The sequence below is a fragment of the Fringilla coelebs genome (assembly GCF_963513975.1).
Source record: "Fringilla coelebs genome assembly, chromosome: 4".
Classification (NCBI taxonomy): domain Eukaryota; kingdom Metazoa; phylum Chordata; class Aves; order Passeriformes; family Fringillidae; genus Fringilla; species Fringilla coelebs.
The window spans coordinates 33,138,917-33,158,268 of NC_140032.1; the positions used below are offsets into that span (position 1 = coordinate 33,138,917).

Sequence of the window (19,352 nt, forward strand, 5' to 3'; positions counted from 1 at the left end):
TGGACATTCAAACAGTTGAACATTTTTAGCTGTGAGTGGGAAGAAAGTCTAGATTCACCACAGAATATAAATTCTATCCTTTTCTCAAAATATTTTGAGAATTTGAGTAACACAGTAAATAAAATACATAAATTAACTGTGATATTAAAAGAAAATGCATTCAGCAATGAAGTTGAAATACTATGCTATGAATCCAGAATGATTTCTTTCCAGAATTTCTTATTCCTCACTTGATGTTTGAGGGATACCTTTCCATTTTAAGAAGGCTTCATTTTTTTCAACAGAAAACATTTCACCTGGTAATGTTTTAGCCCATACTACCCACAAACATGAATATGCAGAAGCTAAGAGAGAAACACTCTTGTACATCATGTCACTCCCACACAAACTCTTCTGTGATAATTCACGGGCCCCATCTCTTTTGGCAATAGTAGCAGAAACCTCTCGAAGTCCGGCGTTGTCAGATTTAATGTTACAAATCACGAGCACCAAAAAGTCACAATAATACTTGATCTTATAATAAAAAATGGCAAAAGAGTTGTGTTCAAAATTATTTTTTCCTTCAAAAGGGAAATATACAGACATAGATTTGGTGTGTGGGGATTTTATGTTCAAAAGGAGCAAGCAGCTATGATGACTGATGGATGTTTTTAAGAATGCTGTTTTGGCAAGAAAAATAACACAGTGCCTTCTTCCTGCCCCTTATTCCCTGTGGCTTTACATAATCAGTACAATTTTTTATTTTTGGTTTTAACTTGTACAGAGCATCATAGAAAACATTACTGGAAGGGACCTTGAGAGGTCATGCAGTCCAACCTCTACCCCAGGGCAGGATCTGTTCTTCCTGCAGTGGTCCTGAAAGATGTCTGATCTGTTTTTAAAGACAGTCTATGAAGGGCAAGGGGTCACTATCATTGTTGTCTGCTCCAGGGCTCCAAAATCTTCACTGTGAAGTTCCTCCAAATGTCTGCTCTGAATCTTCCTTGTTGCAATTAAACAGATTACTGCTTCACCATGGCTACAGGGAGGAGAGAAATATCTTTGCTTCTGCAAAAGCCCCATACACTTGCAAATTTGGGAGAGTGAAATTGCCGAGCTTTTTCTATAATTACTTCGGCTTGGGAATTCTAACGAGACATTGGTTGGAGGTAATTGTTTAGGAAGTGCATAAGCAGCAGCTTGGAAATAATCCTAATTGTTACTGAGGGGAATAGCCTGCCCTTTGGGCTCTCTCTAAATCAGCTGGACATAACCTAACTCAGACCAGAAAGTCTGCATGAAAGCAGATCAGGTGTGAAAGACGGCTGTTTGCAGACTCAGGAAATAGCTGTGTACTTGATGACACACAGCACCCTGAATTCTCCCTAAGATGAAAACGACAGACCTAGCACCACTGAACAGTGAATATAATATCCAATTTTTTTGTGATCACGCAGACGCCATTAAGATACATTCAGGAGCCACCAGCTACTGCAGTACACCACAGCAGGCTACACAGAAACTACAGCCAACATGGTGAGAAATTACTGCCCTGATTAAAACTCTAGGTCCTCAATTAGCCAGCATGAATGCTAGCATGATTAAAAGTGCCTACTGAACCCAGCAGATGCCTTCATTTCTGTACAGGACTTCACTGTCCCCCAGACTGACTGTCTTGCCCAACTTGCCTATTGGAAGGAAACAAGTGGCTGTGTCTGTCACAGTTCAACACCAACTTTACTCTCTGTGGAAACTGATGGCTATTCTCAGCCCACCTAAAGCTGTGCTTTGGTCTCTCAGCATACAGGACAGGGCTAACTCAAGAGAAGGAGAACGCTTGCCCTGCCAATCAAACACTTTCTCATTCCCCTGTGTACCCTTGCTGTGTTTGTGTGTCCTCTTGGCAGGACCTAAAAAGATCCACAGCGGATGCACCAAAGCACAATTAAATATTACAGATGTGTGCTAATGCTTTGGGAAGGTGCCCACTACCAAAGCCCTGCCAATTTACAGATTATTGTAAGAATACCTTAAAACTGGCAGCAATACCATCCCACCTGCTGTCTTTGTCAGGGATCAGCATTTCTAGCCCTGTCTCCACTTCAGGACACAATATGCAGTGAAGCAGCACCTGCTGCTCTTGTGTCTCTGATGGGCATCTGTAAAGGCTGGAGAGTAGATACAGGTGCTCGGAGTCCTCCCGCACACTGCCTCAGCCAAATGTACTCTGACAGAAATATGAAGTTATCTCAGAACACAGATGTTTGGCTTTGCTGCCACTGCCTGACACTGGCACTTTATTTTCTTTATCATGTGTGTTGAATTGAAAGCTTTTTTTTAAGCCCTGACCTTGGCAGCAGTTGCTACTGCATTTCATCATAAAGATACGAGAAAAGAGGGGGAAATAAAAAGAAGAGGGACTTACTGAATTTTCATGATGCCCTTTGTAATCCTGAATAGTTCAACTAGAGGCCTCTTAACAGTTTTACTTATCACACTAACACTACATCTTCCATTCCTTCATACATACCTTTTACCCAACCTCACCATGTCTTTCATGTGAGTTAAAAATACACAAAATTTTCCAGCTGGCAGAGACAACTGAAAAAATCTGTGTTAATTCTACATTGACCTTTTTTGAAATAATGGTTTCTGTTTTAAGCTGCATTTTTGTTACGTTTTGCTCAGCATATTCAGTTGGCAGTTCAGATCATTTGGAGATAAGTTGCCGATAAAGCCTGTGTGTGAATTCTCTGGTTCTACTGGTTTATCGATAAATTGTCACGATCTTCCTTAGTCAATAGAATCGAGGATTCTGTAAAACGCTTTGCTAATCTGTCTTTTATGAACAGGCATTGATGACTTAATGAGTGTAACACAGGCTAAAGCAATTCACTGAAAAGATTTTTTCTGAGGTTGGTAAAATTACAAATCCTACTGTTCCAGTAATACCTCTTGCTGTTGTGCTTGCACATGTACATGACATGGTGCTGGTGGTTTCTGTGTTTTCGGTTTATTCCTACAGGACTGACAGTTCCCCCATGGCCCACATTTCTTTTCTCAGCTTCCTCCAACTGGGTCCACCTGTGTGAAAGCCTGCTGTGCTGCTCAGGAGATCTTTCCTGTGTACCTTTCACTCAGTGAAATACACCCTTTTACTACCCATCCAGATGTTATTTTTGGGCAAAAGACCATGCAGAAGTGCTTTTGCTAAAAAAAGAAACAGAGCGGCAAAGACAAATTCCTTGTCAGTATTTGCAGCAGAAGAATGTCAATCTAATGAGAAAGTGGGATGAAATTCTAGTTTTTGATGCAAATCTACAAACCCACGGTTGTCTGAGTCACAAATTTCTTGACAAGAGTGAAATGTTGTCTCACTATTATTTCAATATATAAAACTGAAGTTCAAAATAATGAATTCAAAATTATTCAGACCCAATGTTCAGAAGAAGTCAGACAAGTAAGACAGAGGAAGACAGCATGGGAAATAAAAAGTATCTTTCTGTGCTTTTTGCTATCAAGGGTCAACTTTACAGCTACTTCACCCAGAAACATTTCAAATGGCCCTGTAGAACTCAATAAAACGATAAGGCATCTGACTTTATTTTATGTACTTACTCAAAAAAAGTGGTCCATCCAGTCTCGTCGCTTTTAGTTGCCAGAAGTCCACTGTTGCCATGGTAGGTAAATAAGACCAGCTCCTGCCCTTGTGCAGTCATGCTTTTCAAACATCCATTGGTGCCTATGGTCAGCCAGATGACTTGGTTATCAGGAGAGACCACTCTTACTGGCATTCGGTTGGGATCCCGCCTGATCCGAAGAGTATTCCCGTTGCTGTCCGTCACGGCAGTAATATCATTGTCATTGCTGTAGCTGAAATTGTACAGGTAGTCTCCTGTGACTAAACTCACAGTGTACTGGTGAGTACCATTGACATCAAAGATATACAGCTCTTGGTCAGTTGGAGAAGCAACTTCATAGAAGTTCATTGAATTCATTAAGGGTTTGTTCTTTGACACAGCCCGAATCCTAATGTTTCCCAGGTCAGCAATATACAGGGTGCCATCTGGAGACACAGCTAAGGAGGAAGGGGCATTAAGTTTGGCATCTTTAGCATAGCCATCTCCATTTTGGTAACAGTCACAATTAACATCATTTTTGCAATCGCACTCCGAGGGTATTCCAGCAACTAAAGAGATCTCTCCATCAGTTGTGACCTGTCTTATCCTATTTATCTTTTTCTCATCGGTTTCTGTAATGTAAAGCACGCCGCTGTAGGACACGGCGATGGCGGTGGCCGACTCCAGCGTGGTCTGGACCGCGTGTTTGCCCACCGCGTACTCCACCCCGGGCACCTGGCAGTGCATCGGCCTCCCCGCAGCAATGCGAACCTGACGGTTCTCAGTGATCTGCAGAACCACGTTGTTATCCAAAACATAAATGGAGTTATCCATCGGGTTGATAGCTAAATCTGTAGGCCATTCCAGACGAACCTAAACAAATGGAAGTGTTTTGTTAAACAGTTACCCAGTGCAGATTAAATAAATTAATTAACCTTCAGTTTTAGACACTGCTGTAAGGATATTTTCCATCTGCTGTAAGCAACCACGACTGAAGATCTTGCTTGAGTACATGCAGCAAACTAAAGTTTTTCAGGAAGGCAAGGGGAACAATATTCAGCCATCTACTTTATTGAAAAGAAAGCCAGTTGCATTGAAACTATAATACAGGCTGAGTTTCCCCTCCAATAAATGCAAAACTTTTCTGTATCACAAATGCATAAATAACTATAGAGGCAGATATCAATGTCAATACTTGTCAACAGTATTCATCTTTTATTCTTGTAGTAGCAAAAATAATGTGCTACCTTCCAGATTATGAAACACTGTACTCCATTTTTGGAACATACTACTACTGACATGTCCCTTCTTACCTACACAAGTTTTGAAGACAAATAGAAAAATACAGGGGTTTTGTGTAAATCCTTTCATTCACTCTAGAAGGCTAAGGATGTCAGCAATTCAGAAAACATCAACATGCCAAGATAGTTCTAACAGATATGCCATTTTCCCAGTATTTACTACCAGGCTTAATGTTTCCTGCTGGTAGTTTTGCTGTTCTAAACCAAACTGAACTTTATGGGCAGAAAAATTGAATACAGCAGCATTTATAGCTAAGAGAATACAGTGCAATTCACGCCCGTAGAACAGGATGCTTTCTCCCCCAAACCTGCTGTTAAATGTCCATCACACTCCACCCAGTCTTATTTTTGGGGCAGGAAAGCTACATCACCAGCTCAGCTTCCCAAATTAGCAGCAACTGAAAAGTACCTGGCTGATGTGCATGCTGGTATCACAGGTTAGAGGTCGTGCTGAGGTAAGGTCATTGGAGCCAAGCAAAGTCGATATTATTCCATTCTGATCCACTTTTCTGATCATGGTCCCATCAACAAAGTAGATTAACCCATTCTTGTCTATTGCTATTCCTTCAGTGAAGCAAATAAAAATTAGGGTTTTCTTTTTCTTTGTTGTACTACCAGTGAATATATTATCCACAACTAAGGGTATAGGTAGCATGTATCTAGTGGAAATTGTAGGCAGAAAATCTGGTCTCAGGCAGTAGGTAGTAATACAGCTTGTTAATGTATTTTGCATGACAAACCAGTATTCAGCATGAAATCTACTACTGTTGATTGCATTTGCTGTTCACTTGCTTTTGTGTGTTGGGAAGGGACTAGCTTTTAAGCTAACTTTAAACATGGGATAAATGGAACCAAAAGCAATACTCATTTTAGATATTCACTGCTGCCTGCCAAACACATAATCTAAATGCTCTTATTGAGCATTTAAAAATGCTCAATAACCACTCAAGCCAAATACTTCCTAAAAAATCAACCCTAATTGATTTCAAAAAAATCAGTCCCCCGTAGCTCTCTTCCTCTATAGACTTTCTACTTGTAAAAAAATTACTCAAATCCCCAATTTTTGAGCCAACTATTGAATTCAGTAATTAAACATGATCATGCCCCCAGCTCTGAACTTCTGTATTATTCGGAATGTTACAGAGGGAGAACTCTTTTTACCTTTAGGGCTCATGAGAGTTGCCTCCACTGCCTTGCCTCCATCACCACACCTTGCCTCATCAAATGGCAGGCACTGCTCCCCCGTTCCTCCTATAACCTCAACATTTTTGGTGAGGTCTTTGGCACCAGTGAGCGACTTGGGCCGATAAATCCTGCGTGTGTTTGTGTCGGAAACGTACAAATCTCCCGTCACGGGGTCAGTTGCCAGGTAGTATCTGTGAGCTGGGTTGTTGCTGTAAAATGGAATAACACATTGCATATGCTATTGTTAATTGCAGCTAACATTGGATCAAGGAGAAAACAGTTTAGTTCCTACGAGCGTGCAGTAATGCAGACAGAGTTAAAGTCAATGGTGGTGCTCCATGCATAGGTAGTACAGGTCATGGCCCGAAAATGGTTTTAGTCCACATTTCTCATCTGTGTGTTGATTGCAAATGCAATCAACGGCCCCATCTAGATTAATCCTCTGGGAAAAGATGGTCCATTTTGTCTTTGATGATCTCAGGCCAGTTCAGGCTCTCTCATTAGAGACTGCAAATGTGTCACTAATAGGCCAAATCAAAATACTGGAGTTTAAAACCTTCTGAGAGTTCTGGGAACCTTGATCTAGTCTCAAATTTTGCAGCAGAAGCCCAGGCCTCACTTACACTTTTTTGGCATTATCCTATCTGTTTTATTATAATTTATACAAGGCTGCTAGGGTTCATGGTTTATGTAATTCATACACAGATAAGACAGAGTTTGAATGATGAGTTCACAGGAAAGAGATAAGACATCATTCATAAGTATTTGTTTAATCCACTGCTTTCAAATGTGTGATATGCATGATTTAACACATTAGGAAATGTCATCTCTTCCACCAGAGACCAAGCAGAGCTTTTCCATTCTTCTTAAGTCAGAGTCATATTTCAAATAACTGTACACATTGGCAGAAAACCGCTAACTATGCCAGCACAGTCTTTATTACAGTGAAAATATATATTGCTAACCATTTTCCCAGAACCGTACATTTTGCCTCTCCACTGGTGCCACATAATTGAGAATTACTGTCTTTTCTTCCCTGCTGGTGAAAAAAACAGCCCTGGAGATTACCTTTTGTGTTGATATATTATGATGTAGAAACTTAACCCACTGCAGTTGGGATTCCTGACCTAATTTATGGCATGAAGAGCTGAAATAAGGTCATGTAAATACATGAGGTAATTTCAGATGCTCCCCTCATGGATTGAAGCAGAGTGTCAGAACAGTCACTTCTGATGTTTGCAAAAGCCCTGCTTAAACAGATCTACCAGTCTGGTGGTAGCCAAACATCTGTTCACAGAATGCTACACTTCACGTTTTGTAAATACGTAACTGTGCTAATGTAACACATTTTTATGTACTGCCACTTGGAAAATGCAACAGAGACCAACAGGAACAACTTGTGAACAAATTATGTCTTTTAGCAGGGACAGATTTTTATAGCCATCCAATTACAAAAACACAGAAAAAAATGTGTTGCATAAATAGGATTTTATTTGGTTTTAAGACTTTAACATGTTGGTTCAGAACGAATGAAACCAAGTGAAACAGACTAATGAAATCAAATACACAGTGATTAGCACCTCTTTAAAAGCTCTGCTATTGCACTGAGTGTTGTACAGCATGTCTGAAAACAATCAAATGCAGGCTTACTTTGAATTTCTGTCTGTTACAAATGTATTATTGCCAATGTGCTAAGTAGTTGGAAGGTGTTTTCAAAACCTTAATTTATGCAGTGATCATTTAATATGATCACTATGTAGAGTACAAATTATTTATACCTCCATAGACTGCAAATTAAATTATACCCATTTACATGATTACTTTGGTCTTTAAGAAACTTTGCAAACACTTCAAATACAAACACATTGCAAGATGTGAAATGTGCAATTAAATTTTATTTCATTGTAATTTAAAATAAAGTTCTTTCTTACACTACTGAAATCTAAATTAAAGTACCTCTCTTCAACCTGTCTAACATTGCCTCAATCATATTTTCCAGCCATTGGAATAAGAAGTCATCAAATAAAAAACTAATTAAATTATGCCTAACACAATTATTTATTTCCAAAAAGATATTTTAAAGCTCTTTTCTTCATAAATATGAAGATGTACTTTCTAATTAATTCCAACAAAAAAGAAATCAGGGGATGAGTTCTCAGGGTAAGTACAGTATCCTCATCAAACCAAAAAATAATAATGATAATTTAAATGTATTTTCTTATTTTCTTAAAGAGTGGAAGTGCACATGATATTACTTCTGAATCAACAGAAACCAACTTGCCATATGTAGATGTCTAATGGCTCCTTTCTGAGCTGATACAACAGGCTTAACCTCAGCATTTCTTTTCAGGTGAAGGTTGCACAGCCAAGGAGGCTTTAGCCAATAGAAACCCCCAATAATTGATGGGAGAAAGGCACAATTTGAGGAACTGAATAACTGTCAAGTGAAAACTACATTTGTTTTCTAGCCAGAAAACATCCAGGAGCAGTATGCAGATCTCAGAAACAGTACAGAGATAAGAAGCCAGCAGCTGGAAAGCTGCAGAGTTTATGCAATTTCATTGTACCCTGAAATGAAATTAAGCTTCTGCCTTCTACCACTAACAACAAATGCAAAGAAATGAAATCCCCAGCCCTTGACTTACTGACTCATTCAGTATTGCCTAATCACTTTCAGCAGCCTGCAAAACATGGAGTTACATACCCACACTGACTCCTGCAAAGACAAATGTCTGAAAATTAACTTGTTCTGTCTATGGTGAATAATAGTAAGTGCTTTGAATTGAAAGTGTGCACACACATGCACAGAGCTGTAACAATCTATTTCTCTTTGCTTTTATCTTGCTTAGGCCAATCTTTTAATTCTTCAGCTGTCAGATCACCTGGACTATTCTCCATGTACAGATTTTTTGAAAATACTCCTCCTGCTTCAGTCCCCGTCTCTCTTGCCTTCACTATGTGCCCTCTAAACCATATATCCCCTCAAAGCTGTTTTTATGTTTTGTTAGACTTTTTTTTCTGGCTCTCTATAGATTTGGGATAGTGCCATAGCCTACAAAAGACCTCCCTGTCTTCAAAGTCCTTCTAAAAATGCCTTCTTCCATGAACGTCTATCAGCATTAATCACCCACAGGCAGCAGTGTGTATAAAGACATCATTTCAGCTCTGAGATTGAAAAAATGTGAGGTCACTGGTACATGAGAGGAGAAATTTGATCTGCATTCTCTCTCTATAAGACAGAGTACAGGCTTCTTAAGGTAGGAGACACATCACACTGTGCTGAAACACTGTGTTTATAGGCCAGGAAAGGTGAATGCTTGAATAGACAAGAGATCTGAACTAGCGTTTAGCCTCATTCAGTAGTTTTACTTGGGGAATGCATTTTTTAGTGCATTTACTTCTAATACCTAGCAATTATCTTTTGCAAAGTGGTCTGTTGAGGGCTTTTTTCCAAACTGCAGTTTAAGTAGAAATCTCCTCAGCAGTCTGAAAGGCTTGCCAGTGAAACTGGACATTTTCTCCCTTCTCCTCTTACAGGCCAGACAGATGTGCTTCCCTCTGCAACATTTCACAGACTCTGCATGAATTCATGCAGCCAAAAGAAAGTGTTTGGTCTTGCAGTGTGTCCTTAGCTGGAGAGCCCATGGCAAGAGGATTTGGTGTATCTGAAAGTTTACACATCTTAAATAAAAGGCAGCTAAATTAATAGAATAAAAAACTGTCAGGGGATATTAGGCATAAACATCACACTCTTGGCTTAGGAAGTCTCTCATCAGCAAATCTCTAAGGCTAAGAGTGGACACTGGGAAAATGTTGTATGATGTGAGAGAAAACTCAGACTCATAATAAATCGTGTTGTGCTGCACAGTGGGCTCCACACCTCCTGCCTACTGTCTCCACAACTGCCCCTGCAGAGCCAGTTCTGAACAGCCTTCTGTGTCTCCTTCTGCCCCAGGAGGAACCCCCACTTCACAGCTGCTATATGGGCCCGTGCTGTTACACTAATTTGTTTGGTATGACTGCAATTTTGCTACCTGGAGCTTCTGCATGTTTAGGCATGAATAAAACAGAAAAGCTTCAGTATTCTCCCTCCCCAACTTCTCTTACATGCAGGGATCTAGTTTCTGAAACACTGCAGTTGAGGCTGTGACCACAGTTCTGCCAGAGGCAGGAGAGGGTGGTGCTACTAAATCACAGCAAAATAAACCTCAATATGTATCCACTCTTTAATCACTTTTTGTACATTCCACATGCCCATTTTAAGTCTTATTCCACATTCTATATATTAGCCAAGACAATGTCCTATCTAGCTGCAATCACAACTTTCTGATGCCACAAGGGATACAATTCTTTTAAGAGTAGTGGAACACATACAAATGAATTGTAATAGTTAAACCCTAAACCCACCAGACAAATGAGACTGCCTTCGAGTCATCCCTGGAAAAAAAGCCACAGAAACAGTTCTAATCATTAGCACCGATGCAGACACCTTATTTAGTCATGGAATTTTTTGCCTAACATATCTGAAACATATTTTTGAAAACATTAAACCCTTCCTCACACAGAAGTATGTCCAAAGGAAAGTGAATTTAAAAACAAGGACAACAGTGATATGACTCTGGGATTTGTTTAAAAACAAGGAAGGAAAATGATTGGCAGCAAAAAGGAGAGAAAGGTACCAGTGGGCCTGCTAAACTGTATACTTAGCAGTTCTGCCACAAATATTTTCAGGGTTTCATGTCTGCAACAAGATTTTAGCATGACTCTTTTTTTTCCTCCTTATCTGCACCAGCTGCTGTAGAAAGCAATTCTAAGCATCCACCTACGTTTCTGTTCTTGCCATTATTGTAGCGATGCCAGGATGGATGAATGCTGTACTACAATCCTCTGATTACTGTTGTTTCTATGACCAATTTTGTGAATCTCAGTGTATTTTAAAATCTCAACTCCTGGAGTTGTGTTATTGCTATTTCAACTTCCATTATTAAAAGAAGCTCACCTTTAAAGAAACAAATCTGTTAAATGAGAGCCTGAAAAGATTCAACATGAAAAGGCTAATGAAATGAACTCCCTTGATACTTTTATATGCCATTCTCATCATATTTGGTGTATCTGATTAATGAGTGAGTTTTGATAAGATCAGCAAAAGAGCTGCCAGCAAGGAGTGAGCAGAGATGAGGGAACAGCAAAGGAGGGCACACACAAGCATAACAAGGAGCCTGACTGTGGACAGAGAGTGATGAGAAAAGAGGAACTCATCAGAAAGGACGATACAGCCTGACAGTTGACATAACTAAAACATATGAACTCATTATTTTTGAAAAATACTCCTCTTTTCTAGTAATACATCTCAGAAATGACTTGCCCATTATAAGCATTCATTTGTTAAAAAAGAAAGAAGAACAGTTAGAAAAATATAAATCTTCTTTAAGGAATGCTTACCTATGTCTAAAATCTTTATTTCTTGGTGGGAGCAAGTAAAAAAGAACAGAAAAACATTATTAGACAAACATTCAGAAAGGATGTTAAAAGATGAGAGAGAAGAAGGCAACATTTACATCATTAGTGAAGTGTTGAATGATTGTCGATTGTCCACTTTCGTTGACCACATATGCTAACTGTTAAAATCTGCAGAAATATTACTTCGGGTAGATTAAATTCTCACATTTAGATAAGCATAGTTAAAATATTTTATGAGGGTAAAATGTTTTCATTTCAGTTTTAAATACTTTTAAAATCTTTTGACTTAACTTCTGTTTTGTACCCAAAAGCATTTGCAAACTCAAACTTACACAATGTCAGAAACTTATTCAATACTGTAATTTGCCACAAACTCCTAACTCCAAAAGTCCAGGATGAGAAAAAGACATACCTTAGCTCCAGAACACTAGTTACATTTCCAGATGGGAATATCCGCCGAACGTAGTTGAAATCCCCCACGTACAGACTGCCATCTATCCCACAAGCTAAGGCAACCGGAGCCAGCAATTTATTACCATCAGCTTGACCATTGCAGCTTGGACAGGAGATGCTGCGTCGTCTCCCGTTGCCCATAATGCTACTGACAACTGGGGGCTGCTGAGATATAAACTGATTTTCACCGTTCCCTTTGTAGAGGATTCCTTCCAGATAATATAGGAAAAAACCAAATCAAAACCCAGTAACATTTAGAAAAACTCTGAATGTATACACATAAAATGGTGCAAAAGTATTGTAAATATTCTTTTAGCTAGTTACTGTAAGTTCAATGAACTTTTATTGTTTCACCACCGTATTTTCCTTGCTACAAATAACAACTTTATTAAAACATCTATAGTTATATTTAGGTTATAAACATGCAAACATTAGATTACCTTGTCCACAAAATTGAGTAGAAACACTAAATATTGTAGCTCTTAAAATCCCAAATTTTTTTCAGTTGTTATTTCTACATGTTAATGATTTTTATAGTTATAATTCAGAATAAAAATTGTCATGCTGGAGGAAATGTTAAACATATTAATGGAAGGAAGGTCTGTGTTCCTACATCTTTACAGTTTTGAAACAGTCCAGAAAGGACTGAGATTCTAAAGTAATTTATGAAAAAGGAATATATTTGCAAATTGTATTCCTAAAGTCCTAGTATAACTAATTTTGAGTATCATGTCGAATGTAATCTGAAGTGGATTACTGTTGCAAATTGTAAATATTAATTAAAGAGCCACTTCAAAAAGTTGTCGATTGCCTCAATTTTACATTGTAAAAGATTCTTTACTCAGCTCACAACAAAAGTGTTCCTCTGGCAACAAAGCCTGCCTCAATACCATATCTGCAGTTATAGGCAGTTATTGAAAATGTCAAAACAACAAAAAAATGTGGTGCCAAGCCAACCTGCCTCTAAAACTTAATTCTGCTTTGAGGCATGAAAGAAACAATAATTTTGTGAAGACAAAGCAATATGCCAGCAGTATTTTTCTTCCTTATAGCCTACGTAGGAAATCTGAGAGGAAAAATGGATGCTTTATGTTAAATCTTCAGTCTTGTGGGGAAAAAAAAAAAGTATGTTAAAGTGTTGCCAGGACCCTCATTGTTCAATCTCATGAAGAATCCATTAAGGTGTCCTCTACAAACGGTCAGCTATTACAGGTCTACTCGTAAGTCACCATATGTCTTTCCGTGGTATAATCGTGTAAACCACACGTCACTTTGTACTGTACAGAGATCTGGGTTTTATTGATTGCATGCCCAGAGTTTCCTGCAATTTGGGGCTGAAGGATACAGTTATCTTTTAAGAAGTTTAGAAGAAATTTAAGGCGTATTTCTCTTTCCCTCCTCACTCCCAAAGTGCACGATTTGTACAGAAAGGTAGGAGAAAAAATACCTTGCTTTCCTCTTTAAATGTTTTAGGTGTCTTCACTGCTTTTAATGTTATAAAATGCAAGAGATTATAAATGCAAAACCAATATGATAAAATTGGAAACATGATAAAATTGGAGAAAATGAAAATGTTATGGAAACCTAATGGCAAGTAATCTAAAAAAGTAATCTAAATCAAAAGAGGAAGAATGTGTTTTTCATGAATAGTTAAAGTTAGAATGCATTAACAGTATACAAAATCCCCTCTCCTATGATTACATCATTTATGACAATCATGGCACTATAATTTTGCCTGAAATAGCTGAGTTCTACAATTTTCATCAGAGGAATTCTAGAAGTCAGCACAGTGCACTATTGCACCTGATTTATTCTGTCATTACCTTGAAAAATTGGTCCTTCACATTTCTCCTCTATTATCACAGAGTAAAAGATGCACATTAGACTATTTACTGCAGTAGTTTGGATTTCCGTGCAAACACTGTCTGCACTCTCTGCTGAATAGATTCATGCATCTCATCCACCTTGTCATTACAACTCTCCACTTGGTTTATTCAATTAGACACATGACACTTTGAAAAGTCATTACTTGTCAAATGTACTCTTCAACATAATTTAAAGCCATCATCAATTTACCCAGTGAACAGAATCAATCTTACATATATATTTGTAATTATAGCTCTTTACATTTTTAGATGGATTACTTCACAATAATTTGCACAGTTGTTTTGGGTTTGTTTTTTTTTTTTAATTTTTAATTAGGTACAATGACACCTTTTCCCTTGATTTGGTTACCTCATTTCCTTACCAGTCAGAAGCAATGCTTTAAGTTTCAACTACTGTGTTACACATAAGCTTGTGTACTATGGGGAGACCTTCACGGGACATCAAGTACTGCAGAACTGACAATCATCCTGATAATTACTCTGGATTCCTCTCTTGCATGAAAACCAAGTGCTACCAACTACTACTTTAAGCTATGTGACTGTTTATTTCACTTTTCCTATATGCTTCCAGCCAAGTTTTTCCAAATTTCTTCCTGTTTAGTGTTGAGCTGAGGTTTCCTTAGCATGGCACCCTGCAAACAGTTGCTGAGTAGTGTGCTCAACAAATACACTTTGATGCCAAAGTTACTGTGCAACAGCAAATTGCAGATGGAGAGAGGAGTGAGAATATGAGCAAGCAACAGCTCTGCAGACAGCAAGGTCTGCAGAAGGAGAGGGAGGAGGTGCTACAGAGGTAGCAGAGCTGAGATTGCCCTGCAGCCCATGAGAGAAGACCACGGTGAGGCAGCTGTGCTCCTGCAGAACATGGGTGCCCATGGTGGAGCACACACCCACCTGGAGGGCCCACACCAGAGCAAGGGGATGCCAAAGGAGGCTGTAACCCTGTGGGAAGCTCATGCTGGAGCAGGCTCTTGGCAGGGCCCCTGGACACGTGGAGGGAGGATCCTGTGCTGGAGCAGGTTTGCTGCCAGGACTGGAGCCATCTGTTCCTGAAATACTGCACCCCACAGAGCAGACCCAGACTAGAGGAGTTGTGAAGAACTGCAGCCTGTGGGAAGGACTCACACTGGAGAAGTTCGTGGAGACCGCTTGTGTGGGAGGGAGCCCATGCTGGAGCAGGGAAGAGTGTGAGCAACCCTTCCCCTGAGGAGGAGGGAGCCACAGAGACAGGGTGTGGTGAACTGATCACAGCCCCCATTCCCTGTGTCCCTGCACCACTGGCAGGGAGAAGGTGGAGAATTCAGGAGTACAGTTAAGTCTGGAAAGAAGGGAGGATTGGGCAAGTTGTTTTTAAGATTGGCTTTCTTTGTCACTACACTGTGATTTGACTGGTAATAAATCATATTAATTTTCCCAAGTCAATTCTGTTTTGCCCATGACAGTGACTGCTGAGAGATCTGTCTCTGTCCTTGTCTCAACCCATGAGCTTTCCATTCTGTTTTCTCTTCCCTGTGCAGCTGGGAGTGACTGGGTGGCTTTGGAGTCCAGCCAGAGACAACCCACTGCAGAATATCTAAAAGAGACCGACGAATTTATTCATGCATATGTATTTTTAGGATGCAGAAGCATGACACTCAGTGTAAATAATAGAAACAAAGAATATCCTGAGGTAGAAGGGACCCACAGGATCACTGAGTCCAACTCCTGGCCCTGCACAGGACAAACCCCAAGAATCACACTGTGTGCCTAAGAACATTGTCCTAACACCCTCTGCCAACTCTGACTGGCTTGGTGATGTGACCACTTCCCTGGGGAGCGAGGAAGTACAAAGCATTTACCATTTGCAAAATATTCTATAATTTCATTTTTTAAAAGTAATAGAGCAAATAGCAAAAAGTTTGAATGAGAGACTTGAAGTGCAGGACAGCAGAGCAGTAAAACTAGCAAGAAGAAAATTAACCCCTTACCATTCTGAACGTCCAATACATGATGCTTATCCAATGTCCAACCACCCATGTTGGAGGCGTCCAGCTCGTAACCCTGCAAAATGGCAGTGCGCTTTTCCCAGAGAGTCAGATCCAAGCAAGACTCATACTCGTAACCTACAGACACTGAAATAACAGCACACAGCCTCATTCAGTACAGGAGCTCATTCTGAAGAAGAGTTTAAAAAATGGGATTTCCTTAAACTATACTCATTCTTTTCCTCTCGTAGGACACATGAAAATTCCTATGGCTTCTTAGACATGTTGAAAATACTAACCAGAATCTTAGGTTATTAAAATATTTTAGTTATTAAGAGCAAGTGAATTAAGACAGAGGAAATCCATTTTATGATGTAAATCATACTGCTATTGTGGTTTACTTAAAGTACACAGAGTGTGCAGACTAAACACCATTATTATTAGGCTGAGAGCTACTTCATGGAAAGGAAAAAAAGAAAAAATGCATGAAAAGTGGTTTCTTTTTCCTACTGAAGGAAATTTTTTTCTCATAAGCTTAAAGCTTAGATTAGTATTTTTCAATATGTTTTAATATCCACTGATGTAATTTTATTATGCAAAACATTTTCTTAATGGATACAAGCATTTGAGGTGTGCTTCCCTATGTTCAAGACAACACTAGAAATACAAAAATCCTCTGTAACACATACCAACAGCTTCAGATAATCCGTAGACCCTCTGATTGTATGCATCAGTTTTATCCCATATGAAGGTGTATGCTAGATTTGGGGATGCAGGGAACCATTTCTGGAAAAGTCTTCCCACCACTGCCACCATAAGATGAACCTTCATTAAATTAAATGGTATAACAGATTGGGTCATAGTAATCTTCAGTACAGATTTATATCCTGCAGCCCTGGAGCTCAAGTATGATAGCTTCAAGTCAGTCCCTGGTATTGTTGTTTCTTCATGAAGTACCTATGCATCATTAAGAGAAAAATACAATATTTAAATTATTTGGAAATTAAACAAAACAATGCATCTATCATAAAAGGCTGCCTAACATATTACAAGACAATCCATTAGGAAATATCACCTGTATTTGGCCTTCATGGTTAAAAAAACCATAAATAAATAATGTTTCACACTTTTTCTAAAAAGTCAAGTCTAAATTCTTCATTATATTGGAGTTGCTTAGTTGGTACTCTCTGCAAAAGCATTTCAAAATTATCTCCTTTTTTTTATCAGGAGCAAAGGACGCATGCGAAAACATTACCAACTGATTTTTCCTGAAGAGGCAAAAAAGCATCTTTCAACTAAGTGAAAATTGCCCCTTTTTGTGCTGCCACCCATGTCCCAACTAATACAGGCATGTCTAATAAAGGCAGTAGAGCCTCCAAGGAGAGCAAAGCTTGAGATTTGGGTTGGGATGCCTTATTTCTCCTATAGGAGCAGGAAGAACTCCCAGGTATTTTATTATTTGCATTACCACTGGATTGTAAATACTTTAAACTAGACCATTCTTCCATTTATTTTGAAGACAGATAAGTAGGATGCCTCAGGGGAAGTTTTTCCATATTTTCTGATCAATATTCACTACTCAGATATCAGCTTATCACTTTCACATTTCTGAGAGGTGGAATGAGTCATTTTTATTTTTAAAACTTTCCTCCCCTCCTCTACCTTGTCATTGCCTCTGAGCTGAGAAGCTTTAGTGGGTGATGGATGGATGTGAAATGTTTCTGTGTAATGTGGATAAAAGCAGCCTATATTGTTCTATGCCTCAGTCAGAACATAAACACTGCAGCCAGCACTTGGAGTGAACAGCTACCAGGTATCCTGGTTTACTGAAACAAACAAAGAAGAGGAAAAATGTATCTAAAGACACTTGTAAAGGTAATGTTTCTTTGGTGAAGAGTTCACAGGATGCTGAAGCACAAGCCCAAAACCTTAGTGGTGTTACAGGAACACTCTTGGGAAGTAAATTAAGAAAGGTTTACTTTACTTTTCTGTCTCCTGGTTCTGAAGTCTGAAGACCAAACAGGATTTAGTATTAGTGGAAAGCAGACTTCAGGAAGAGCACTGTCACAAATACTAGGCTTAAGACTTCAGTGAGATCAAAACCTGGCTACTACACAAGCGCCGCTAGCTCTCTATGCCAGAAAAGTCCTTGGACACTGCTCCTAAAAAACTGATTGTGTTGAATAGGGTGAAGGAATGTAGTTGATGTTCAAGGAGGGCAACACATGCTACAGAATCCTCTACATTAGCATTTTTGTTGGATCTACAGAAAGGTTTCTACAATATAAATTATATCTACTTCCTTCCCAGCAACAGTAACAAAATTTCAGAAATACTATTTTGACTCATTGTCTGGCATTATAATTATTTACGTCTGATACATGTAGACATAAAACTGTTGTTCTCAGGTAAGACTGTAACAGAGCTTTAGAAAATAAAGTATGAATTGGAAGATACAAGACAAATGAATTATGATTTTTAAATTCTTAATTCTTACTCTTTGAATATTTCTTTGTTCCCCACCAAGAACCTGGCTGAAAAGAAATGACAAGTAGTCACCTTGAAGGAGGTGAGTGTGGCCTCATTTCTCTTTGTAAATCTAGTCTGTTTTCCCTCAGCTCAATATACAGACTATCCAGAGAATAGGCAAATCTTTTCTACATGAACGAAACCACTTCTCTCTAGAGAGGTAAGCGATTGTGAGCACATTCCCTTTCTGAGACCTGACACAAACCACTCAGGAACAAAAGACAAATTCCTCCTCAAGACACCAGCAGGACTCTCATATACTGCACATTAAAGCTAGTCTAACAGATGGAGGTCTCTGTAAGCAAGAGGAGAAAAAGAAATAATATGCTTGTAATAGGACACAATTTAATGGACTTCAGTGGTCTCCTGTTACGACCATTGCTTCTTTTACAACTGCAACTGTGGAAGAGCAGTGTTAAACACATAGGTGGTCTTCCAGTACTCTTGGCTGAGATAACAGGCAATAAAGAGGACACCTTGAGGTTTCAATTTTCAAGAAATTCCACTGTGTATTTGGATTACTATCAAATTAGAAACTAGGACACTCATGCAGTTCTCAGCGAGGTTTAAAAGAAAACCTAAACCCCTATTATTAGTTTCTGCAGAAGCCTCAAATGCCTGCTGGAAATCTGACTTATAACTTCCTTCTTTCCATAAAATATCCTCTGTAGTAACTTATTTTCTAGAGAACTTTAGAAATGTATAGGAAAGGTTATGCAACTCAATCTCTCTCCCAGAATCAAGCATTACAAAGAGAATTAAACAGCTTCATGTTCATCCAAAAAGGTAAATCATCAGGCACAGCACAGAGCTCCTACGGGAGCCATGACAACACATCAATTGTAAAGCAATCGGGAAAGTCACTGGGAATAAAAGTCACATCAGGAATCATCAACACAACCAAGCTGTCTGTGCTTCACCTTTTCCAGACTGTGTATCAAACTACCTTCAGAAAGGCTGATATCCTAAGGGGAC

The 19,352-nt window shown here is 39.0% G+C and overlaps 1 protein-coding gene across 1 annotated transcript in view; it reads right to left on the minus strand.

The window, feature by feature from the left end:
* Window positions 1-19,352, minus strand: part of TENM3 (teneurin transmembrane protein 3) — a 347,191-nt gene that overhangs the window by 28,883 nt on the left and 298,956 nt on the right. The window contains exons 20-26 of the mRNA XM_084205259.1: window positions 16,538-16,805; window positions 15,852-15,995; window positions 11,958-12,207; window positions 11,528-11,548; window positions 6,062-6,294; window positions 5,310-5,464; window positions 3,598-4,472 (exon numbers count right to left, since the gene is read on the minus strand). Coding sequence (XP_084061385.1) covers window positions 3,598-4,472; window positions 5,310-5,464; window positions 6,062-6,294; window positions 11,528-11,548; window positions 11,958-12,207; window positions 15,852-15,995; window positions 16,538-16,805 — 1,946 coding nt within the window. The remainder of the gene's footprint in view (window positions 1-3,597; window positions 4,473-5,309; window positions 5,465-6,061; window positions 6,295-11,527; window positions 11,549-11,957; window positions 12,208-15,851; window positions 15,996-16,537; window positions 16,806-19,352) is intronic.